The 24,190-nt window shown below is 40.8% G+C and overlaps 1 protein-coding gene and 1 pseudogene across 1 annotated transcript; one reads left to right on the top strand and one right to left on the bottom strand.

The window, feature by feature from the left end:
- Positions 1-415: 415 nt before the first annotated feature.
- On the bottom strand, positions 416-23,114 carry LOC116503820 (cytochrome b-c1 complex subunit 1, mitochondrial). The gene is made up of 13 exons (XM_032210461.1): positions 23,003-23,114; positions 20,454-20,594; positions 18,042-18,128; positions 15,290-15,419; positions 14,456-14,654; positions 10,134-10,213; positions 9,060-9,175; positions 5,224-5,367; positions 4,303-4,463; positions 3,470-3,555; positions 2,403-2,491; positions 1,347-1,422; positions 416-641 (listed from the first exon to the last, which is right to left on the bottom strand). Exons 1-13 carry the CDS (start codon positions 23,075-23,077, stop codon positions 577-579), a joined length of 1,449 nt encoding a protein of 482 aa, XP_032066352.1. The 5' UTR covers positions 23,078-23,114; the 3' UTR covers positions 416-576.
- On the top strand, positions 15,427-18,035 carry LOC116503821 (annotated as a pseudogene).
- Positions 23,115-24,190: the final 1,076 nt, after the last annotated feature.

The raw sequence follows: 24,190 nt of genomic DNA, 5'->3' as shown, positions 1-24,190 counted from the left end.
AAGGCCAAGGTAAATATGCAGTTCTCTATTAAAGAATTGAATATCTATAAAGGTAAAGGTTTTCCTCGCACATATGTGTTAGTTGTTCCCGACTCTAGGGGGAGGTGCTCATCTCCGTTTCAAAGCCGAAGAGTTAGCGCTGTCCAAGATGTCTCCATGGTCATGTGGCCGGCATGACTAAACACTGAAGGCGCATGGAACACTGTTGCATTTTTACATGCTTTCGAACTTCTAGATTGGCAGAAGCTGGGACAAGTAACGGGAGCTCACTCCGTCATGCGGCGCTAGGGATTCGAACCGCCAACTGCCAACCTCTGATTGACAAGCTCAGCATCTAAGCAACTCTGCAAAAAAAGTTGCAAGCATAATTCCTCGATCCCCAACATTCACTTTTATTCCCTCATTAACATAAATACTGGATACCAACTCATTTAAATTTATTTTGCTCTCTGATATCACTTACATAGTTATAAAGCATTTTATACAGAATGTATGGGATCCATTTTGCCACTGGGACACAAAAGACCACAAGAAAATCTAGATGACCCAGAGGCTTTCCATCTTGCATTGGACTGTCTAGTAACGGTTCAAATATGTCCAAGTGCGGTTGTAGTTGTAATCCAGAAGTTGCTCAACAGGTCCTGAAAAAGAACCAATTTGTTTGAGATACTGTAAAGAAACCCGTGGCATTTACTTGATAAGCTTGAAAAGAAGAGCTAGATAGAAGTTTTATTGGTTTTCTATGAACCATTGTCAGATCAAATGTAACAATACTTCTCTGTTCAATGTTTCAAGTAGCCTAAACCTTTTGAATATAAATTAGATTCAATAATGTATCAAAATTCAAGTCAGGCATTTTGAGAAAAGTTGGTGTTTGAGGGCGAGGAAGATTTTATCTCCTATTTCTTTGGAAACTGCTTTCAAAGAGCTTTGCTTAAAAGTTTCAGACAGAATCTTAACAATTGCACTGGATGATGGGGGAAATCACCAGTGGTTCTAAATCATCTATCTGTTCAGGCAAGTTTCAAGAGAAAGCTTTCCTGGGCTGACAGGTAAACATTGAAAGGTACAACTACAAGCAGATAATTCATGTCGTAGGATAAATTTGATCTCAGAAATAACATATTCACAAACATTCTTGGTGTCCAATTTCATTATGGCTGTCTTAGAATGGGATTGTAAGAATGGTGGCATGCAGATCTGGTATTATACTGAATTCAGTTTTGTCATAAATAACCAGAACATGATTTGGGAAAGTTAATCTGAAGCATTTTTAACACACCAAAATAGACAATAGATTGTTTCCTCCTTCCTTAGCAATCAGAACTCAAAGCCTATCAACTTACCAACTCCTGCAACAACTGGACATTTGTCATATACGTATTTACTGCAGACATCCTGAACCATTTTGGTATTAATTTCCTAGAAGACAGAAAAAATTAGATGTACTTTCAGAAGAAAATTAGACAATTTGCTAATTACATACACTGACTACCAACCAAAACTGAACGTCATTAGCAAAACTCAAATTGATATTGCTCTCATCTACTTGAGTGTGTTCTAAGAATACAATATTCTCTTCAAAAATACAGAACACCTTCATAGATTACTTCCTTCAGTGATTACCTGAATCAGAAACCAGCACCCCAACAAATTAGAACTCCATGAACTTCATGAGAAACACCTCAAATTTTCTAAGGATTTTTACATGTTGCCAGATAGGCTCCAGAATTGTAGAAAACTGACATACCATCCTTGATATTGTAGTACTGAGTAGAATGCCATGTCTTAACACTTATCAAATAGTAATGCAAACACTAAACAGCACCAGTTCGATTGGAGCAATACAAAAATAATTGGCCATGCTACCATTGCCACACTTCTGAGTTCATCAAAACCTGGCACTCCACAAGCAATTCCATCAAGAGACACACTGACCTACAACCAGCCTATGAACTGCTCAGAATCCAAATCAACCACACAGAGACACCACCAATCCTCAACCAACGCATGCAACCCTCCCCCGCAGTTCATTCCCTAATGGCTCTGATGTAATCTCCTTATTACATCCACCACAAGACTCACTGCTGACTCACAGCTGACCCATCACAAGACCCTCACTTGACACACCCACACCTGAAGCTCTTATAAACAGAAGAACACTGACACTGATATGCCCTAAACTCTGCTGAAGATATTACCTAGTCTAGTTACGAAACATTTGGAAGCCAATCCACAAGCTCTCAGAATGAACCTTCACCCTCATCTTATACCTGAGCTACAGATATTCACCATTATTGCAAAATAATGCAAATAACTACTGTTTCAGTTATAATCTAGTAATGCAAGAAGATTAGTGAAATTAAGCTTCCTCTTTCATCAAACAAAACAATAATACTTACAGAAATTCTGGCATCCCATTCTGCCAAAGGTATCCGACGACCATAGCTCAGCATCTGGGTGGCAATACTCTCACACATTGGAGTAGTACCTGAAAAATAATAGTGGATTGTCAATGGAGTCATTAAGTATCTTTTCAAGAAGTGAAGCAGATTCCACAATACACAAACAATTATATATTATTATTTCTTCAACCTGCAGCTAATGAATACCATTCAAAAATTCTTGTAGTCAGGTATTTCATATAGGGCGTTACTAGTATGCAAGCTTTGAAGTTCTTCATCATCAATATTACCAAAAAAGCAGAAGATGAGGAAGAGCTGATGTTTGGGCCAGATGTTTGAGTCAACCACCTGCCTTTGAAAGCTAGTCTCAAAACATAAATTGTGGACTGAATATTTTTTAGAGGTAGAAATTATTAGTATCAGGCTACACCTAGCATGGAGGGATAAAGGCAGTGGTTGCTTCCAACTCTAAAAATACACCCTGTCTCTTGTTCATGGGAAAATGCACAGAGGGAAGTAACAATGAAATACTTTTCATAGTAACTTTGTCTTACCCTACCAATGCAAAAAGAAACTGTGTAGATAAACAGTTAACTAAATCAAATTGGTCTACAGTTTATTGCTTAATAGAGAGTGTCAAACTTTAAAATTATTTCTTCACCCTGCAGCATACTATGCATAATCGAGCACCAATGATGCCTGCCGTTTATTATTATTGTTATTACTATTATTGTTACTATTATATTTTCTATTTGGAGATTTAATTTCATTGCTAAAATAGTAAGCTTAGAAAAATAAGATTAGATGTAGTAAATGAGACATGTTTGCATTATTTGTGTAGTCACATTGTTATACACATGTTATAAATTTCCACAATAACATGCTTATCTTCTGCAGAATGGTCAATTTAGACATTAGAATGTGCTGGGTGGCACAGAAGAAAGACTAGTAAACATTTTAAATAGAGAGGAATTCAGGAAAAATGTTACTTTCATTACACTTTTCACAAGAAAGAAAAACCTGCTCGGGAGGTGTTAAAATTAAAACTGCATTAGGAGACATACCATCTAGTTGGGCCACCAAGTTCCTTCGAAGAACTTTTTTGCCTCTCTCCAAGTCGTGTTCAGGCAAGTCAGTGCAAATGCGCATCCTAAATAACCAAGAGAGTTGAAGAAAGATATTAACCAAATGTAATACATCTTTAAATGACAATTCCCTTCCAATTTAGGAAACTTATGCTTGTTGATAGCAAGGAAACTAGGTTTGTTATCCTACATCAGGGATGTCAGACTGGATTTTCTTTGAGGGCCGGATCAGCATTGTACTTCTCCTCCGTAGGCTGGCTTGGAGGGCGGGGGGGGGGGGGCAGACAGGACAGATGCCTCTTGCAGTACCCTGCCAGTCAAAACAGGCCACGGGGGGAGGGGGAGAGCACACGGCCCACTGTGCCCCATTTTGGCTGCCAGAGGCACCAGAGGCCAATCCTTTGCTATTTCCAGGCTGGCCCCTGGAAATAGATTTGAATACCCCACGGTTGAGTTTGACACCCCTCTTCTACATAAAAGCTGAAGGAAGAAGATCATCACAACAGAAACATATAGACAGATGAAACAGAAAGAGTAGTATACACTTGAGCTAATATTTAAATCAGAACTCTCTCATAGAGGCATAACAAATACAATTAGATTCTGATATAGACGCTGCAATGCACTATATCACACTAGAATCTTTCAGAACAGGTTTTGAGACTATTTTGCTTCTGCTTTATTTTCCCATTTGCAAATATTTCTTTCCATTAATCCTTGGAAAGCTATTTCCTGAAGTCCATTTACAGACCCATATAGCACCATTTTCTTACAAAATAAAAATAACAAAATAGAAATGAAACCATCCTTACCATTCATATCTCCCCCAATCACTTGAGTGTAAAATATTGAAACGACCACTGACAAAATAAAAACCAAAAAGTCCTGTATCAGAGTAGGAAAGGTTGAAGGTCTGGAAACTTTGACAGAGGTCATGCTCCGCAAAATCAGCAGCCATTTTGCTATACAGATTCTGTAAACAGATAGTTAAGATTTACTATGCAAAAATGAAGACATAGCTCATTACTAACAAATTATTCATTCACAGTAATTAACCTTGAAATAGCCATTATTCAGTTATATCAGTACATTAATCACCTAAGCCAGACAAGTGATGAAGCCTAACAAAGTCATTAGAGAATTTCTTAAACTTAACAAGAAAAAAAATCCTTGCCACAGAATTTAAATACCATAATGCAAATCAGCACCTGTCCGACAAAATTGAATTCCTAGAAAAAATAAACTGAATGCAAAAAGGGACTTTACTTAAACCAGAATATTAGCTATGCTGTTCATCTGTAACATTAGGGAAATTAAATCAGCAGTAGGTAAGTGTTCCCGATCAGAATGGCTTGTTGGGAGTTCGAACAAGGAATTCTCCAAGTTGGCAAAGATTCCTGAAAATTTCAGGCACGGTCAAGAAATGAATCATTATACAAGCCAACTCAGAGTTCTCACTCAAGGCATAAAATATCAAGTACTTTGGATACATTATGTAAAAACCCAGCTTTCTGGAAAAGGCTCTAGTGCAGGGAAAGATGGTAGATAAGAGAAGAAGATGACCAATAGCAAGATGGATGGATTTAGTTACAATGGACATGGGTGCACTAAAGAAGACTTAAAGGACCAGATTAGGGACAGATTGTCATAGAGGAAATGTATCTATGTGGTTGCTAAGTGTCAACATTGACATCATAATCGATCAAAACAACATGCCAATCACGATGCCTTACCTTACTTCCACCAAAGGTAAGGTCATAGCGTCCTATGATTGAATTAATTAACAGAAGGACAAGGTTGTCTGGGCTACCCCAGCCAGGCCCCTCCACTGCGAAAGCAACATGAGCCAAAGGTAATTCATCATCTCTGACTGTGACCTAAAAGGTGTATGAAGCAAGAAAAGAGAATAAAAAGTCCAGTCTTATCTTTTTGCAGATAACATTTCCCTTTTTATTTATTAAACCAAAACCAAAACAGAGAATTCATCTTTTATTTTTAAAATATTTTCATCCCACTTTTTTAAAAAAAATAGTGTATCTTGTATTGAGAACTTGAGAGTGGCTGTGATAAACATGAACATTCAGCCTTCTTACTGCTGTGATAGCCAAGAAAAGTAGGCAAGGAATTTAACTGAAGAAGTGAACATAGCAATAGCAATAGCAGTTAGACATATACCGCTTCATAGGGCTTTCAGCCCTCTCTAAGCGGTTTACAGAGTCAGCATATTGCCCCCAACAACAATCCGGGTCCTCATTTTACCCTCCTCGGAAGGATGGAAGGCTGAGTCAACCCTGAGCCGGTGAGATTTGAACAGCCGAACTGCAGTCAGCTGAAGTAGCCTGCAGTGCTGCATTTAACCACTGCACCACCTCGGCTCTTTAAGAAAGGGCCAATATTAATACCTTAACCTGCTTCAACATTAAATGTATTTCAGATGTAAAATAAGTAGCTACTTCGCAGGGAAGTGTTGAGTTGCTAAAAATAGCTATACTATGCGAGGAGAATATTCAAGGCCAGATACACATTTATTTAAATGATTTATATGGCCGCTCACCTCACAACAGTGACTCTGGGCTGTGTACAAGAAATAAAGTAAGAGCTACAATCAGTAAACCACGATGCACAAGATAAAGCAATATAACTTAATGACAAAAACCTACATCAGCAGCAGAGCTTGCTTAACTTTCTGGCCAAAAGACCTGTGTGTATGTGTGTGTGTGTGTGGGGGGGGGGGGAAGAGGGTAAGGGCTATCAGAATTGCCAGAGGGAAGCTCTTCACTACCATTTATTATGGTATATACTACAATAAATAGTATACGACTGTAGAGGGGCCCAACAAGATGACACCATTCAATAGAGAAGATCCACAGCATACTCTGATAGATCTGGTAGGCCGAGCAAAAACAATGGAACAGCTGGTCCAACAAAGACCTTGGCCTATGCCATGTAGAGCTTTAGAGATCTGACTTCCCCAAACTTTCTGGCTTTGCAGACCAGTGTGTGGGATGAGAGTGGATGGTTCTGTGCGAGCAGCGGGCACACATGCCCACCGCTTGTGCAAATGGAGCGCCCACAGCTGTGAGTGGGGATTCATATGTGTGTGCTCACCCAGCACTTCCATGGCCTGGTTCCAAAGGGCTCAAGGCCTGGTAGTGGACCATGGCCCGGGGACGTTACAGATGATAAGCCTATAGGTGATAAGCAACACCATGAATGAATAAATACCATATTTTTTGGAGTATAAGACGCTCCGAAGTATAAGCTAGGTATAATAATAATACCTAGCTTTTGGGGAGGAAAACAAGAGAAAAATATCTGCCTCTGCCTCCCAGCAATTTTCCTCCTTGCAACAAACAGCAAACAGTACAGACAATATAAACGTGTTACATTTCAGACTATACTTGTACAGATGCTGTTAAAATTGATGTGGCTTTCTGGAAGTATAGTTATTCTCTGCTATTTAAAAGAAGATACAATAGCACTGGGCCTCTTCAGATCAAGCATTTATTTTAAAAAGCTTCTTCATTTTGTTATGCTGTCTAGAACAATAATAAAGCAGTCTTTAAAAAATAAGTCTAATAATTTGAGCATTCTATAGGCACTTATAGTTATTGACTTACCTCCTTGCAGCAAACAGCCTGATCAGCACAAGAAAAGAAAAACTATCTCTGCCTCCCAGCAATTTGCCATTTGGAGCAAACAGCAAGTTTCACTTTCAATTTCTCTTGATCATCAGCTGTTTGAGGCTGCAGGGATTACTATAGCCTCTTGCAGCCTTGCAAACCCCCCAACCCCCCCCTTGCTGCAAGGAGCTAAATTGCTGGAAGGCAGAGGCTGGTGGGTGGGTGGGGCTACATTCAGTGTATAAGACATACCCAAATTTTCACCCTTTTAAAGGGGGGGAAGGTGCGCCTTATACTCTGAAAAATACGTATTCAGAAGCCTATTTTCTTTGCCACTGCATTCTGGGAAGTCCCATATAGAAGGCATTACATTAATCAAAATGGGAGGTGACAAAAGCAATAGTCACCATGGGCAAGGAACACAGTAGTGATTGTCACAGCCTCATCAAACAAGATCTGTCAATCTAGGCAGTGTTAAAGATAGAAAATATCCAGAGCAGCAAATCAGTCTTGTCAGGATTGAGCCAAAGCTTTTCTCCCCATTCAGACCCTCATAGCCTCCAGGCACTGGGAAAGCACTCAGTGTCATTGCTTGGTGAGTTGAGGGTGGAGATGTACACCTGGGCATTATCACCATACTCATATTCAAGAAGCCAGTTTAAGAAAAAAACGATCTACCGTGTTTCCCCGAAATTACGACATGTCCTGATAATAAAACCATGCTACATTTTTCATGTGGGCAAAAATATACCCCCTCCCCCAATAATAAGCCCCCTGGACAACCCCCCCTTCAGCCAGGCAGAGCACCACTCACCAACCTAATGATATCCCGAAGGTGCAAAGCCCCAGAAGCCGGGGGGGGGGGGGGGGGGGCAAAGGTGCTCACATTGCTTGACGCCTTTGGGATACTGCTAGGTTGGTGGGTGGCGCTGTGCTCAGCTGGAGCAGGGGGGTTGCCGGGCAGCTGCTCACAAGCAGCTGCCCGGCAATGCCTTTCCAGTCGGGCAGAACACCACTCACCGACCCACTAATATCCCAAAGGTGATAAGCCGCGTGGCGCTCTGCCCAGCTGGAAAGAGGTTGCGTGAGCACTTGTTCTGCCTCCAGCTCGTGTGCCTCCCAGCCTCACCGTGCCCAGCTCTCCCTGCAGGGCTGGGCCAGGGTGCCGCCGCTGCTGTGGCCCCGCCACCGCTGCCACCATGCTCCGAGCATAACTGGCTTCCAAACTCTGGAGATCCGCTGCCGCTCTGGGACTACGCTCTACGGTTGTGGGCTGGCTGTTGGAAGACTCTGGTGGGACAGAGTCTTCCCGCAGCCAGCCCACAACCATAGAGCATAGTCTCAGAGTGGACGCTGCTGGAACACTCAGCAGCAGATCTCCGCAGTTTGGAAGCCGGTTATGCTCGGAGCTTGGTGGCGGAGGCAGCAGGGCGGTGGTGGCGCACTGGCCCAGCCCTGTAGGGAGAGCTGGGCATAGTGAGGCTGGGAGTCACGTGAGCTGGAGGCAGAACAAGTGCTCGCGCAACCCCTCTTTCCAGCCGGGCAGAGCGCCACGTGGCTTAGCGCCTTTGGGATATTACTGGGTCAGTGAGTGGTGCTCTGCCTGGCTAGAAAGGGGGGTTGCTGGGCGGCTGCTCATGAACTTGGTCACCTCAAGGCGGCTTTGTTGCGCTGCTGCGACAGTGCAACACAGCCGTTTGCCCCTGATGCTGTGCCTGGCTCTTCGGGTGCCCGCTTGCAAGAGAGCAGCCACCCGGAAACCCAAAACCAATAAGCCTCCCCCCGATAATAAGGCCCAAGCAAAAAAATTTTTTTTGGGGGGGGGGAGTCAAAAGAAAATATGACCCTGTCTTATTATCGGGGAAACACGATAAGTCAAATTTCTATTGCATTTATTTCCATGCACATTTTATTTTATGATAATGCCAGGCCAGGAAGACTCTTACCTGACTTCCACTGAAACGACTTTTGGATAAAACAGGTATGTTATCACCTTTGTAATTAGAAGGAACATTGCCGAAATGCTGCTGGGCAAGATCCACCAGCTCTTTATGACCAACATCTATTAAAAAACAAGGCCATATGAATATTGTTTCTTCCAACAGGAGCTGCTAAAAGAGAAATCTTTGCTAAGCAGCTGCAAACTATTCTTCAAATTGATATAAAATTAAAACATCCCCACTCATGACTTTTTCTGAACATATCCAGTGAAATCTCTCTGGATGACAGCCCATTTAACAGAATCTACAACTTAGATCGTGGCTACAGGCAGTAGTAGCAAAATCTTAAACGTCTATTTTTACTCTCCTCCCTCTTAGACCCCAGCAAATAACAGTACATCCAGTCTGAGCTTCTTTCGCATTCTGTTTCTTGGGCTTAATGCATTTTCTATCATTATTTCTGCATAGTTTCTGAAAGTCAAGCTCTGTGGCTCTCTATACTAGGCCTTTGGCTCTATTAGAAATGGTGGGAAATATTTGTAGCTCGGGTGGTAGATGTTGGTGGTGGTTTTTTTCTCCGAGCTTGTTTAGAAATTAAATAACAAGCTTGGAGAACAAACTACCACTAACTCATTGGTTCTATTGTCTATTCCTAGTGATAGCATTTTTTTATTGCCTTCCTATAATTTCAGTCCATTATTTGGGGTTCCTCAGTAGAGCATTTTGATTCATGCACAGAATGAAGATATTCTAGATAGAAATTATCAGGGGAAGGGGGGAGATAAGGGAGAGAACAGTGAAAACGCCAAAGATGTCAGTGGTAGAGGAAGAGGCCACTCCTCTTACAACAGCCTATTTCCCAGAGAAGTCCATCCCAAACTTTTCCAGTGCTTTGCTTCTGCCACAATAGAAATGTGTATATTCCTCTTAGTTTAATTTTTAAGGGTTGGATCTGACTCGATGTCCTTCATTAGTCTAAACATACATCTTTGCTTGTATCATAGAGTCGTAATTACACTCCTATAGCATTAGAGCTTATTTATAAAAGATGACATTAAAAGAAAACCAGCTTACACTAACCTCCAGCAGCTACTAGGACCATGCGAGGTGCTTTGATATGAGTTCCCATGTATTCTGCTATATCTGAACGAGTCAATTTCCTAGAAGAAATAAAATACTTTTAATAATTTACAATTTGAAACAAGTATGGTTTTGTGTTGAATGTGATCTCTGTGAGCTTAGAAACCTACTGTCTTTTCATTTTTTAAAAACATATATGTTATTTAGTATAATCTAGGGCTGGGCACCATATTAAAATCGAAAGGGGCAAAAATCTTTTTGAATGTCCGAGAGGACTCTTCAAACGAACTGTTTTCCTTGGATGGCTCTGCATCTGTGTAGAGAAGCCATGAAAACACTGAAAAAGACACAATAACTTTATGTGCCATCTTGACACACTGCAGCTGGAACTGGAGTTGATTTTACAAATTGGGAAAGGTTTCAACTTTGTATTATGTTGGTTCTAATATTGGATTTACTATTTTGCCTTTTTTATGTATGCTAACTCTTTGCTCCAATAGGATTTTTCAACTTAAATGTGTCTGACAAACATTTTACAAAAGCCATCAGGTGTCTCTTTTGTTTTATACCAACTTCAGCAGTATGAGGATAATACTGAACTAATTTCAGAAATACTAAGTGAAGAAAAAAAAAACAGATTTAAAACAAAGTTCAAAGATCTTCCTCACATATTCTCTCTGAATTTGATGCATATGTATGTTGTGCATACACCAGACATTTCCACAGATGTACACGGAATCTGAGTAATTAATTTAAAAAGTAATCATGCCTGGAGAAGACCAGTTTCCTGCAAAGCTCTTTTATCTCATTTTGCAGAAGGAACTGAGACGGAGGAGAAAAGATGGAGGGATATGAGTTTGCAATGAGCAAAGAACTGCAATTGTGCGACTGTGTACTTCTGTTTGTGTGATGGGGAAATGTCAGCTGGTCTTACCTGAACTGTATGTCTCAAAGGTGGCATGGGAGTAGTCACAGCTGGGTATTAACACGGCCCATTTGCCTGGAGACTGAGGTACCTCTGCTCCTCCTCCTGACTCCCCCAGATTAGCCAATGGTCTCGTTGAAGAGACGCCTGGGAAGTAAGGGAACAGCGCGCGCGCACACACACACACACCTCCCTTCCCGGTCCCTGACTGACCCGAACTAATTACTCAGGCTCCTAGGCGCAGAGCACACCTAACGGGTGGGAAGTGACTACTCCTACACCACCTTCGAGACATGCAGTTCAGGTAAGACCAACTGACAGTCTCTGAAGTGGGGCATGGGAGGAGTCACAGCTGGGACATATCAAAGCAAGATGTCCATGGGAGGGATCATTGGGCTGAGTCCCCCGAGAGTCCAGGACTCCCTGCAGAACCCTCCTCCCGAAGGCAGCCTCTGCAGAGGCATCCAGCCGGTAGTGTCTGATGAATGGTGAGGGCGACGACCAGGCAGCTGCTCTGCAGATCTCCTTGATGGGTGCCTGGGTGGCCCAGGCCACGGAGGTGGCCGCACTCCTGGTGGAATACACAGTGATGCCCTCTGGTACCTGGAGCCCTCGCGCCTCATAGTCCTTGGAGATGGCCAGTCTGATCCATTTGCTGATGGTGGCCGGAGAGACCTTAGCTCCTCAGGTTGAAGGTTGGAAGGAGACAAAGAGCGCCTCCGACCGCCTGAAGGCCACCGTGCGTTTCAGATATATGCGCAGGGCCCGTCTTACATCCAGATGGTGCCAGGACTTTTCCCTTCCCCTGGAGGGGTTCGGACAGAAGTCCGAAAGAACTATCTCCTGAGCCCTATGAAAGGGAGAGTTGACCTTGGGCATGAAGGCAGGGTCGAGTCTGAGGATGACCCGGTTGTCGTGGAAGGAACAGAGATCCGCCCTGCTGGAAAGAGTTTTAAGCTCGGACACCCTCCTGGCCGAGGAGATTGCTACAAGGAAGACCACCTTGAGGGTCAGGAACTGTAGGCTGACCTCCCTCAAGGGTTCGAAAGGCGCCTCCAGCAGTGCCTGGAGCACCGTGGGAAGGTTCCAGGTGGGAAAGCGGTGGAAAGGGGGTCGAAGGTTCACTGCCCCTCTGAGGAATCGTCTTATGACCGGGTTCTGGGACAAGGAACGGAAACCCACCTCCCCAAAAAACTGTGGCTAAGATTGAGACCTGCCTCCTGAGGGTACTGTGGGCCAACCCATTCTCTAGGCCATCCTGGAGGAAGTCCAGTACCTGAGGCATGGAGGCAGAGGTTGGGTCTATCCCCGCAGCCCGGCACCAGGTCGCAAAGGCGGCCCAGGACACATTGTAGATGCGGGTGGTGGAACCCTGTCTGGAAGCCTCAATGGTCCTGATGACCCTGGTGGAGAAGTGGGCTTCCCTTAGCTGCTCCCGCTCAAGCGCCAGGTGGTCAGATGGAGCCACTCTGGATATGGGTGTTCCAGAGTCCCCTGGCACAGGGCCACCTCCCCCTGTGGGATCCTCCAGTGGGGTAGCTTCGACATGTCCACCAGATCTGCGAACCAGGGACGACGGGGCCAATAGGGGCCAGTAGGACAACCTCTGCCCTCTCTACTACTAGCTTCCTCAGGATCCTGGGGAGGAGGGGAAGGCGTAGAGGAGGCCCGCCGGCCATCTGCAGCATAGGGCGTTGGTGTCCACTGCTCCTCGAGACGGGAACCTTGATTTACCTCAGTCTCCGGGCAAATGAGCCGTGTTAATACCTAGCTGTGACTCATCCCACGTCCCACTTCAGAGACTGAAAAGTATAAAATACAAGGCTGGAAGTGAGAGAGGATCTTATCCTAGTGAGTCTGGATTGGGAAAGAGGGTCAAAAGCAACTAAGTGTTTTAAGCTGTAGATTTTTAAGAGCGGTTTCTGAGTGCTTAAGGCAAAGTTTGAGAACCCCTGTTTTAAAGGATTGTACTAATAAAGATTTAGCTGTAGTATGTAACAGCGAAAACTTATTTCACCACTGTATATGACACACACACAAAAACATTCAAGCACTACTAGTGACTTACTGGCTTTCTTAAAAAAAGCTGGTGAAAGAAGCCAAGCAACAGCTCATTAAGGGTCATAGCTTCTTTTGTAGTATGTGTGTATATGTGCACGTATGAGTTATCTACAGGCAATATTTTATAATTATGCCTTAGCCATGTGGGTATTAGCATAAGAGCTAATACATTGGATTTGAATTAAGACACGATCTTCCATCCAGGACATGGCATATAAGCAATGCTTGACCAGGGTCTGGGATGCTACACATCCTCTCCCTGACCAGTTTTCTTTGTTACTTTCTGGGAGGAGGCTTTGCAGAACCCGAAGCAGAACAAGTAGATACTGTAATAGCTTTATACCCATATAGTAGCAACCTTGCTAACTCTTTTTTCTGCTATGTATTCTAAATAGTCTGTGATTAATAATATGTTTGTGTACAGCATATGTATGTGCATGTATATGTACAGTATGTGATCATGAAACACCAGGCAAGATCTTCTACGAATCTTCTTTTTCAGCCTCTCCCAAGTTAAATAAAAATACTTGTTTATTTTTTAAATAAAATATTTTTAAATATTTTGAATTATGTTCTAGAATTTTTAAAAAATCGAACTGTCACTGTTTTTTCCTTTTCAATCTATTTCCCCACCCCACTAGTCATAGTTTATGTAGACAATATTTTTGAATACATAGAACACATACACATTTACATTAACTACTAAGAGATATTTCCTTAGAAGCCAAAAAAAAAACAACAAAAAAAAAACCCAGTAAGCAAGTAGAACTGTGTATTTCAGATCTGTATCATAATGCTTGCACCAGGTTGATATTGCTAGAGCAGGAAAGGCAAACCTTTCAGGCTTGGCATGTCAAAAATTCAGAATATGCCTAACCTGACTCTTTTGGACCTCAATTTGTCCTGGTGCTACCGCTGCCACTCAAAAAGGCCACCTCATGCTGTTCCTCAAGGGGTACAAACCTTGGAAATTGGTGCAATTGCCCCATGGCTCAGAGCTTCCCAAAATTGTGTGAGAACTGAACGTTCTTTTGACAATCATTGTTCTCAGATGTTGGTAAATGTTGGCTGGTCATCCCAAAAGTGGTGGTGTATCACCTTTGGCATGTGTATAATAGGTTCACCATCACTGGTATAGATTCTTTAACTGTAACTCCCAACACTCAGTTTCTCTAATGTATATTGTAGTAATTAAGATAAATGGCTGTTTTTTGTGTGTGCAAATTGTTGTTTAGACATCTGCAATTTAAATGAGACTTGTATTTATCTCACTCTTTATTTCAATTAACTAACTAAAATCTGTGTGTCTTAATCATGTCACTTCTGTTCAACTCACTTTATATTTGCTGTTGTCCCTTCAGCAGTCTGGGCCAAAGATGTGCCTTGATAAGCCGAAGCATGAAGATAATTGAAGAGGACAGCAGACAGACAAGAATCGGATTCTTTCATCTCCTGAAGGATGACATTCCGCTCCTTTTCAACCTGAGAATCTTCCAAGCTGCAGTTTTGTGTTATATCAGCCAGAATCTCAATTGCTAAAAAAGACATGCTATTGAATCATCAAGTCAAATTAAATTAAAAAGTTACCATGACATTCCAAAATGAGAAAAAAACAAAAACAAAACTAGAGAACATTTATGGCATTGCAAGCCACAGCCAATGTCAACCCTTTTGTATTTGTATTTATTATACTTGTATGCCCCCCTATTCCCGGGGGGACTCAGGGCGGCGAACAAACACATGGGGAAGGGGGCCATACAAAAACAAACGAGACAAACAGGATACAAAGACAAATTAAAAACAACACAACAATCAGCAATTCGAGTGGGGCTGGGAATTCATCAGCCCCAGGCCTGCCAGAACAGCCAGGTCTTGAAGGCTTTGCGGAAAGCCTGAAGGGTGGTGAGGGTCCGAATCTCCACGGGGAGATCTCCTGCCCCTAAATGTATTCCTCTCCTAGCCTACTAATTGTCGTCTTCTGCAAATCTTTTAACTTCAAGAACCCATCTCCTTTGCTTCAGATGCCAATTGCTGAGGAAGTATAAATTATTATTACAATTTATGGAATAACAATAGTAATAAAAGAGAATAATAGTATTACTACTATTGTTCAATGAAAGTAAACCTGCAAACAAAGCAATTTTGTCAAACTCACAGACAATTGTATTACCTTTTGGCAGATCTTTGGGTAGAATTTTCATGTAGAAGGCTGTCTTTTCACGAGAGTAGTAGCTGTCAAGATGTGCACCAATGCCTTCCACTTCCTTTTCAAATTGGGCGTGAGGGTATTTACCTGTGCCCTAATAAAACATCAATAATCAATGCTGTGTTTAGTGCTTGCAGCAATTTCAGTATTTACGAAGTTCATATTATTACAAGGATTTTCTTTCTATAGGGTCTGTGGCCACATCAACTAAGTTAGAATACATGCTCTGGTTTAAATGAAGACTATCTTGCAGTGGCAAAGGGTGAGATGGTCTTACATTCATCTTAATAGACACATTCAAAGAATCAAAATTCTAGTTTTCAGCCAATAAGATGTCCCAGAAAGCTAATGAGCTTCTTCATTAGCTCATGAGAAAATAGGGAGAGGAATATGAGTTTGTCAGGAAGTTCAAGAAGACATCCCTAACAAATATTACCCCCAGGTGTCATAGCTAGATTGAGCAGAAAACAAGAAATGAAAACTTTTCTAAATGCATTTAAGAAGCAGAAGTGAAGGAACATGATTCTGCAGTCCTGATCTGCTGTGGCAGGTTCGTGTTCTTACACAGAGAAAGTTAGAAAGGCCAAAGCTCAAAATGAACCATACTTGGTAAAGGATGCTAGAACTACTGTGTTTCCCCAAAAATAGGACATGTCCTGATACTAAGCCCAATTGGTATTTTCAGGGCATGGTCTAAAATAAGCCCCCCCCCCCCAAATCACAGCAAAAAAAGCACCTGTCCTGCCTTGCACCCCACCTGCCACATGATGTAAAAAAACACTGGAAAGACAAGCTTTTCTTCCCTCCCTTCTGTGTCTGTCTCACTCTGAAATCTGGAAGTGAAGCTTGGGAGGGAGTCGGAAGTGCTTTCTCTTCATGTTGGGAGAAGAACTCGATCCAGGCCGCAGGCAGGCAGATAAGAGAAGGCCTTTCCTTTGAGTCCAAGTCATCTTGGATGGTCTTAGCCTGGGTATCCACTCTCTCCTCCCAGCGCACGGCTGATGTGCATGAAGATGGGGTAGATTTTCTACCCTGACTCCTTTTTCTCCAGCTACAGCCAGGACTACAAGGCACTGAAGTCGAGCATGGCTTTGAATTTGTCGGCTGAATCGTTCCACAGCCTGAAGTCCCAGCTTCCCCATTACCTTCATGGCCAACAAGACAGTCCCACTGGCTACTTCCCGGGCTCACTTCAGCAACAATTGGCTGAAGCAGTGAGCTCTTCACTTAAGCTAGCTGCCTCTGAGTTGGAGCGCCTTAACGTTCAGAACAGCAACGGTGTGATCACCACCACTTCCACGCCACCGGGACAATGCTACTATCCATGGGAAGCAGGAAGGCTTCACTGATGGTTTCATCAAGACGCTGAACAAACTCCATAAGATGAACCACATGCCACCTCCCAATGTCTCGAATGGTAGCAGCTTCATTGGCCAGCAGTGGCTACGGTGCCTCCCTTCCCCAAGAACCATCTCCTATCTACACCAACCTGACCAGCTATAACTGGCGCCCTGAGTACCATGTCCAGCTTCCCCAGTGCCACCCTATGCTACATGCCACAGCCTCACGGCCTCGCTTTACCCCACCCCACACGGGGCTTCAAAGTGGAACCCCAAACGGTGCCGGATGTGCAAAGCCCGCCCATGTCTCCCATTAACATGGAAGACCAGGAGTGCATCAAGGTGGAGGGAAAAGGCTTCGCAACCGCCTGGGCGTCACCAAATGAAGGAAGAGGAAGCTGGAGTGCATCGCTCGGCTGGAGGACAAGGTGAAGAGTTTAAAGAATGAGAATGTGGGATTGTTTAATGCTCCCCACCCACCCTGCCCCATCTGCTACCCCCCAAATTGTTCCCAAGTGTGAGATGCGTGTCTTACCCTTCCAGCTCCATCGCGTCTCTCGGCCTGTCTGTGCAGGGAAACATGTTGTTGAAAACCTTCTTACCGCGCATCTTACTGGAGACTGGCAGCACTGTTGTGTCCAGTAAAAAAAACCCTCCCGCGAGAAGTTTGATTGAACTCATGAGGTTTTTTTTTACGTGTTTCCCTGAACACAACAGTGAGGAACATGACAGAGCTGGAAAGATAAGACACGTGTCTCGCCCACCTCACCTGTCAGAAAATAAGCCCCCCGCAATAATAAGGCCAAGGCCATATTTCGGGGGTCAAAAGAAAATAAGCGACTACCTTGTCTAGGTACTTTTTTTACAATATCTCTATTTTCTTTCAATTCATACATATAATGAATCCTATTGGATAAAATCATTTATATATATTTTTGTTAACTGAAAATGATACAAGAATTTTAGTTCCTTTAATTTTTTTTAAAAAGCTGTAAGCTGAACAAATATTATCTATATAATAGTATTTGTTCCTTAATCTTTTTCATTTAAATATAATTCAACTCATACTCATTAGAGGGACATACATTTAAATTTCAGAGTATCACGGCATACAAGTGCACTAATGATGTTACCTAGTTTGGTAAAGAAATGTCTACAAGAAAACCACCAAGTTCAGACAGGACCAAGACTCCACACAGAGAAATTTCTTAGGAGTAAAAATGCCCTAAATAAATTTAAATCATACTGGCAAGTGACATAATAATGACTAAAAGTCTGTTTCTGAAATATGGAAAGCCTTTTAAAGTTTCTCTGGATTCAGAGCAGTAGATAGCACAAATGTAGGAAACAATACAATTCAATCATATTCAGCTCACCTTGAACGCCAGGTGTTCCATAAAGTTCCCAACTCCATTATTCTTCTCAGTTTCATAACGACTTCCTATGTTAATCCATACTCCAACCTGATTAAAAAAAGAATTTATTAAATATATTAAATATCAGCTTCATAGGAAATAATCTGATAATGTATTTACATTTTTGTACCATTGCTTTTTTCTAATTTTGTTTGATAGCCAGTGTCAATGAGTTGGGCAGACATACAAATTGAATGAATTATAATAAACTACTGAAAGCAAGAGCTTCAACTACATAGAGAATAATCACCCTTAAATCCCTATTGTTGTATATAATCTTGCCATTTAAGTAACTTTCCTTAATTTGCCTAGAAATATAGAAACTGTATGTGTCAGTACCAAGACAGGCTTCTTTTCGGTCAACAAATCAAAATCTATATTGATTTGTTGACCAGTATTTGGCCTAAAAACCAAAGGGAGGACAATCCTATGCTGAGGTACATGAGGTTTCAGTAAGCTCCCAAAATGTGCGTGCGACAGACTGACCTTCCTCTTGACCAATTCCATGTGGAAAATTTCCCTTCCATATCAAGAGTATGGCAAGTCATTGAGAAGGTTTCAGATCCCAAGTTCCATCTCTGAATATTGCTGAATTGTATCTCATAGCTACCCCAGTTAACATGGCCAATGCATTCAACAAATCCTATCAAATCCCAGTCATTCAACAAATCCTAATGCAGTCCTGAACCTGCATTCCTTCTAATACTTTTAGATCTTGTATGATTACTATGCCTTTTAAAATATTTTTTTTACATTAACTATAGCTGCACTATATTATAAGCATACTTCGTTGATATTGTGGATTGAGTTCCAGACCACTGTAATAAGGTGAGTATCACAATAAAGCAAGTCAAAGAATTTTTTTTGTTTCCCAGTGCATATAAAAGATATGATTACACTATACTATAGTCTAAGTGTGCAATAGCCATACCTTAAAAAGATACATATCACAGAGATGCAAAAAAAAAGAGAAAAGAAAAACAGGGGAAGAAGAGGGGAAGAGGAAAAAGTGCAAGAGAAGAAAAGCACCGACTCTGATTCTTTTTGGTGCAGTAAAATAAGGTAATAACATACAACCTCAATTTGTTACTTTTACATAATAATATATATTAGCCATTTTAATAACAACCTAGCTAATTAGCAAAATGCAAAATCAAGTTTCATTTTTTTCCCTATCTCAAGAACAAAGTAAAAAAGTGATTTCCAAATAGAAATGAAATTAATTGTATTCGTTAATCAAAACAATCAATTTAGCCATCTCTGCTAACTTCATCAATGTTTGCAGCCATTCAACCATTGAAGGAATCAAAGTATCCTTCCAGTTTTGTGCATAGTCTTTCTGGTATCAGCATATACAGTATAACATCATAGCTCCATTTTTTTCAACTTCTTTATCCATTAAGTGAAAAAGAAAAGTTTTATCTTTATATTCACTTTGAGTATTAAGATGTGAATACTACACAGTAGTACATTCACATTTCCAACATTCATTTGAAGTATCTTTATAGATTCTTAACAATTTATTTGGCGTTAGAATAAGCAGTTTGAATGTTACTGAAATGGTATTAATGTAAATTTTAAACCTGTCCACATGGAAAAACATTTTTCTCATTGTTCAAGCATTGTATTATATCCAAAATTCTTTGCCCACTGAATCATACAATGCTTCATATACTCATTCTCCAAGTTCAATTTCAATAGCAATTTATTAAGCTTAACAATAATATGTTCAACAGACTTTCCAATAAAATATTGGAAATTTTGATATTCTGCACTGAAAGAATTCTACCAAAGAAGACCTGTGCTAGCAGAAATTTCAAAGTAACCTAAAGCATGCTACAAATTCACAACATGAAATTGCAAGTCTAGCTGAGCTTTGTAACTGCTCTATCTGAATTGAAAATTAATTATAGAATACACTCACTAGTTAGACATTAAGAAAATAAAAGCAGGAATTGTAGCCATCTACAGGATAATGACCAAGCTCAGAGAACTCCATAGTGATCATGTTTCAAAAATCTTTCTGCTATCTTGGCTTTTCTACTGTGGAATCTCTGACTTCTCTAGAATAAAAAGTATAGATTATATTTCTCTGAATAGCTTGGAAGCAATAAAAGATTCACCTGGGACTCTGCTATTCGTTAAGTTGGTTTTAGAACTTTCAGTTTAAGGGAAAGTTATTTTATTTTGGAAATATATAAATGTAATCAGTCTAGCCACTCTATGCATCTGATGAAATGAGCTGCAGCTTAAGAAAACATACCTTTTAATAAAAGGTTTTACTAATTTCCTCCCATTAAAAATATCAAGCCTGAATTGAGTATAGACCCAATTGAAAAAACAGGAATTCCAACATTAAAAAAAAAAACTTACTGTACATGTAGGGTGGTTTGACTTTTCTGATGCTATTTGTAAGCCATTGTCTAAAGTAGTAACTTCTGTCTCAGGAAGATTGGCTAGCACATTAGCATAGGTTGCAGTACTTCCTCTTTTCACCAAGCCCTGCAAGGATATCTAAAAAAATATTTATTAATTAATACAATATAAAAGAACAAACATATATATTAAAATTATAGAATACCTATAACAAATTATATTTTATTCTGGGATTATATATTTCAACCACAGTGTCTTATGCGTAAAGTTATGACACAAATCAAAAGAGTAAGAAAAGGTTTTTTTTTAAAAATTCAGGCACCAAAGTCTATGGAAAAGGAATACATTAACTAAACATTAATAGCACACAAATATATGAGACTTCAGAAGCTATACAATAAACTGCAATTATACTAAAAAGTCATAATTATTAAGAATGACTTTGAGAAGAAAATTAATGAATATTTGAACACAATCTTGTATTTCTCTCTGATGAACAAAGGACAATTGGAAAATAATTTTAGTACATATCCTCCTGAAGCAAACCAAAATAAAATTCACCTTACAATGCAGAATAATTTGCAGAATAATAATTTAATGCAAGAATATTCACTAAAAGTAATCCTTTCAAAACAAAGATCTATATTTCCAAATTGACACAAAAATATAAATATATTATTCAAAAATATGAACACTATATGGCACAAATATATGAACATAAACAAATTTGCACATTTCAGATTTTTTTATATAATTGCTCTGATACTTTCCAAATTAAATAATCTAATAATCTAATCTAATGTAGGATAAAATATTAACAAAGCCTATATGATTGAGTTTGGGTTCATGCAATGTGCTAAAACCTTGCTCATTCATTTATTTGAATGACTAAAGCCACCTTGGGTAGATTCAAAACCAAACGTACAGATTATACCTTACAGTATGTTGTATGTTTGTACAGTACAAATAGTTCTAAGATTCCCTAACAAGATTCATATCCCAATTTTCAAATCAATAACATATCCATATATTCCTTAATACCTCCTTGATAATAGCTGCAACTTTTTCCAGACCGAACTGTCTGACCAGTAAAGGCTGAATTAAAAGGGGCAGAGATTTTATTATCATCCATTCCTTCTGCTATTGCTGACTGCTGGCTGCCAGCAGTTTGGCAGTTCAAATCTCACAGGCTGAAGGTTGACTCAGTCTTCAATCCTTCCGAGGTGGATTAAAATGAGGACCCAGATTATTGGGGGCAATATGTTGACTCTAGAAACCCATTAGAGAGGGCTATAAAGCACCATGAAGTCTAAGTGCTATTGCTACTTCAAAATTTCTACTTACTGTATCTTTTCAAACAGGTCTTCGGCTAGAAATATGTGGCAATTAGGCCTGAATTCAACAGTGGAACAAAATAAGGCAGCATATAGAGAAACATTAGCCTTAAGAAATAATGTCCCTTGGCTGTTTCCTCCTATGTCCAACTCACCCACTTGAGCTTTTATTTCCATATTCTTGGAATTGTAACACCAGCAGAAACTTAAATTGTCCTATAATGTACAGACAACAGAAACCTGCTTGAAACACAATAGCTGTGTTGCGGCAACTGCTTTTCCCTTGCCTTTTTTGCATCCCCAATAGCCTAATAGATTTGAGCTGCAGTCACTATGATTTTCACAGCCCGGCTTTAATATTACTATCCCATGCTAGGATATAAATGAACAATAATAGTGATGAGCTGGTCTGCAGGCTAAGGGGGTGAAAACTGCCCCCTTTCAACATTTGGAAACAAGTCCTAATGTCCCCATTTATTCGAATCCATTTCATGAATTCATAACCATGTTTATACTTATATCTGTTATCTTATACATGCTTGACAAATAAATAAATAAATAAATAAATAAACACTACTCCTCAGCTGCAAAAACAAGCTGCCCCACATGCTGGAGAGGGAAGGTGGGATGCTTCATCCTTAAACGGGGCCAAGGAACTTGGCCGTCTGTCCAGTGGCTCTCATTTACCACGATCTGCTTGGCCAAGGAAAAGCTAAAACGTACAAGGAAAGGCTCGTCCCAAAAGGTGCCATTTTTGGTCCCAAAGCACCTTTGGGACACCCTGGATGGCTGAGAATCTCCATAGAGATGCTGAACTTGTCGATCAAAGGTCGCCAATTCGAATCCCTAGTACAGGCCTCCTGCATGAGCAAGGGGTTGGACTAGATGACCTCCAAAGTCCCTTCCAACTCTGTTACTGTTTACGTTAAGGAAAGGCTCGTCGCATTACCGCCCAAAGGGTAAACGCTGGAGCAGAATGGCTCAAAGGGCTTAAATATCTGCCCGTATTTTATTTTTATCCGGAGAATGCCCGTTATTCGGACCGAGGAAGCATTTCTCCCGACCGCCCTTTCCTTCCTGTGACCTTCGCGGACGATGAAGGAGGCGACGCAGACCCTGGCGGACTCCGCCCGTCTTCCCCGATCGGCTTGCTTCCCCCTTAGGCACCCCTCCTCGCCCCTTTGCCAGGGATCCAACCGGGCACCGACTCACCGGTGCGCAAGAGCCCCGAAGGAGAGCCCGGCTAGCAACACAGCCCAGAGCCCGGTACACCGACCTCGCCGCCATCTTGCCCCTGACAGGAAGGCCAACCGCGCCTGCGTACTGCGTGAGGGCCAGGGAAGCGCAAGCGCAAGTTCCAAAGGTGGGGGGAGGTGGGCGGTCCCTAAGAGGAGGAAGAAGCCTCTTGTGCTAAGGCAGAGGTCTTCAAACTTGCCAACTTTAAGACTTGTGGACTTCAACTCCCAGAATTCTCCAGCCATCATCATCATCATCATCATCATCATCATTAGAAGCGCGAGTCTGTGAATGGTTATAATTCTATCATGCTGTAGCTCCTCCTGACCTTGGTGACCCATGAGATCGTTGACATTTTTGAATGAGAAAAACAAAGTGGATTCAATGTTAAATCAGAACTGTTGATAAAATCTAGGATAAAACTATTGATAAAATCCCCCTCAAAACAAAACAAAAAACAGAAAAAACATCAAAGTCAGCGAAGACATGATTGGTCACTCTTGCTAGCCCAGTCTATATTTTCTATGATTTTTTTAAAAAAATATTCTTCCTTGTTATTTATATGCATAGATTTTAAAAAAATATGAGTTACTTTATCTGGGCTGTGCTAATATTTCACATAATCTTTTTTTTAAGAACTTGTCTACCTTTTATTACAGAGGTTTTCAACCTTGTCAACGTTTTAAAAAAATATTTTATTTTATTTTTATATAAACAATCCATTTCCCATTAAACAGTGTGTTGTCTGGGTACAAATATTTTGTGCCAACATTTAAAATTTACAATCATATTCATTATTTAATCTGTTCTCAGCTTAATTTCCAATATCTTAAATGTCTTATACTATAACAATCCTCATCATGATTTATTTAAAATCTCTTAATTATATTAACTGTTAATACATTTTCTATACGCAACTTCTTTTACTATGTACTTCACATGAGCTTGATAGTATTTCTCTGCTGATGCAACCTAAGAATGCATTTCCTTTTTTGCAGCAAACGGCTGGCTCATATTTATTTGGTTGTCCACTAGGACTTTTAGATTCCTGTCACAGTTATGTACTACGGTTAAACCAGGTACCACCTATTCTATACCTTTGCATTTGGTTTTTCTTGCCTAAGTGTAAAACCTTACTTTGATTGCCACTGAATATTTTCAAAA

The sequence above is a fragment of the Thamnophis elegans genome, chromosome 2 (genome assembly GCF_009769535.1).
Source record: "Thamnophis elegans isolate rThaEle1 chromosome 2, rThaEle1.pri, whole genome shotgun sequence".
Taxonomy (NCBI): domain Eukaryota; kingdom Metazoa; phylum Chordata; class Lepidosauria; order Squamata; family Colubridae; genus Thamnophis; species Thamnophis elegans.
Note: the sequence above shows the minus strand (reverse complement) of the source record. Positions and strands in the feature narration are given on the sequence as shown.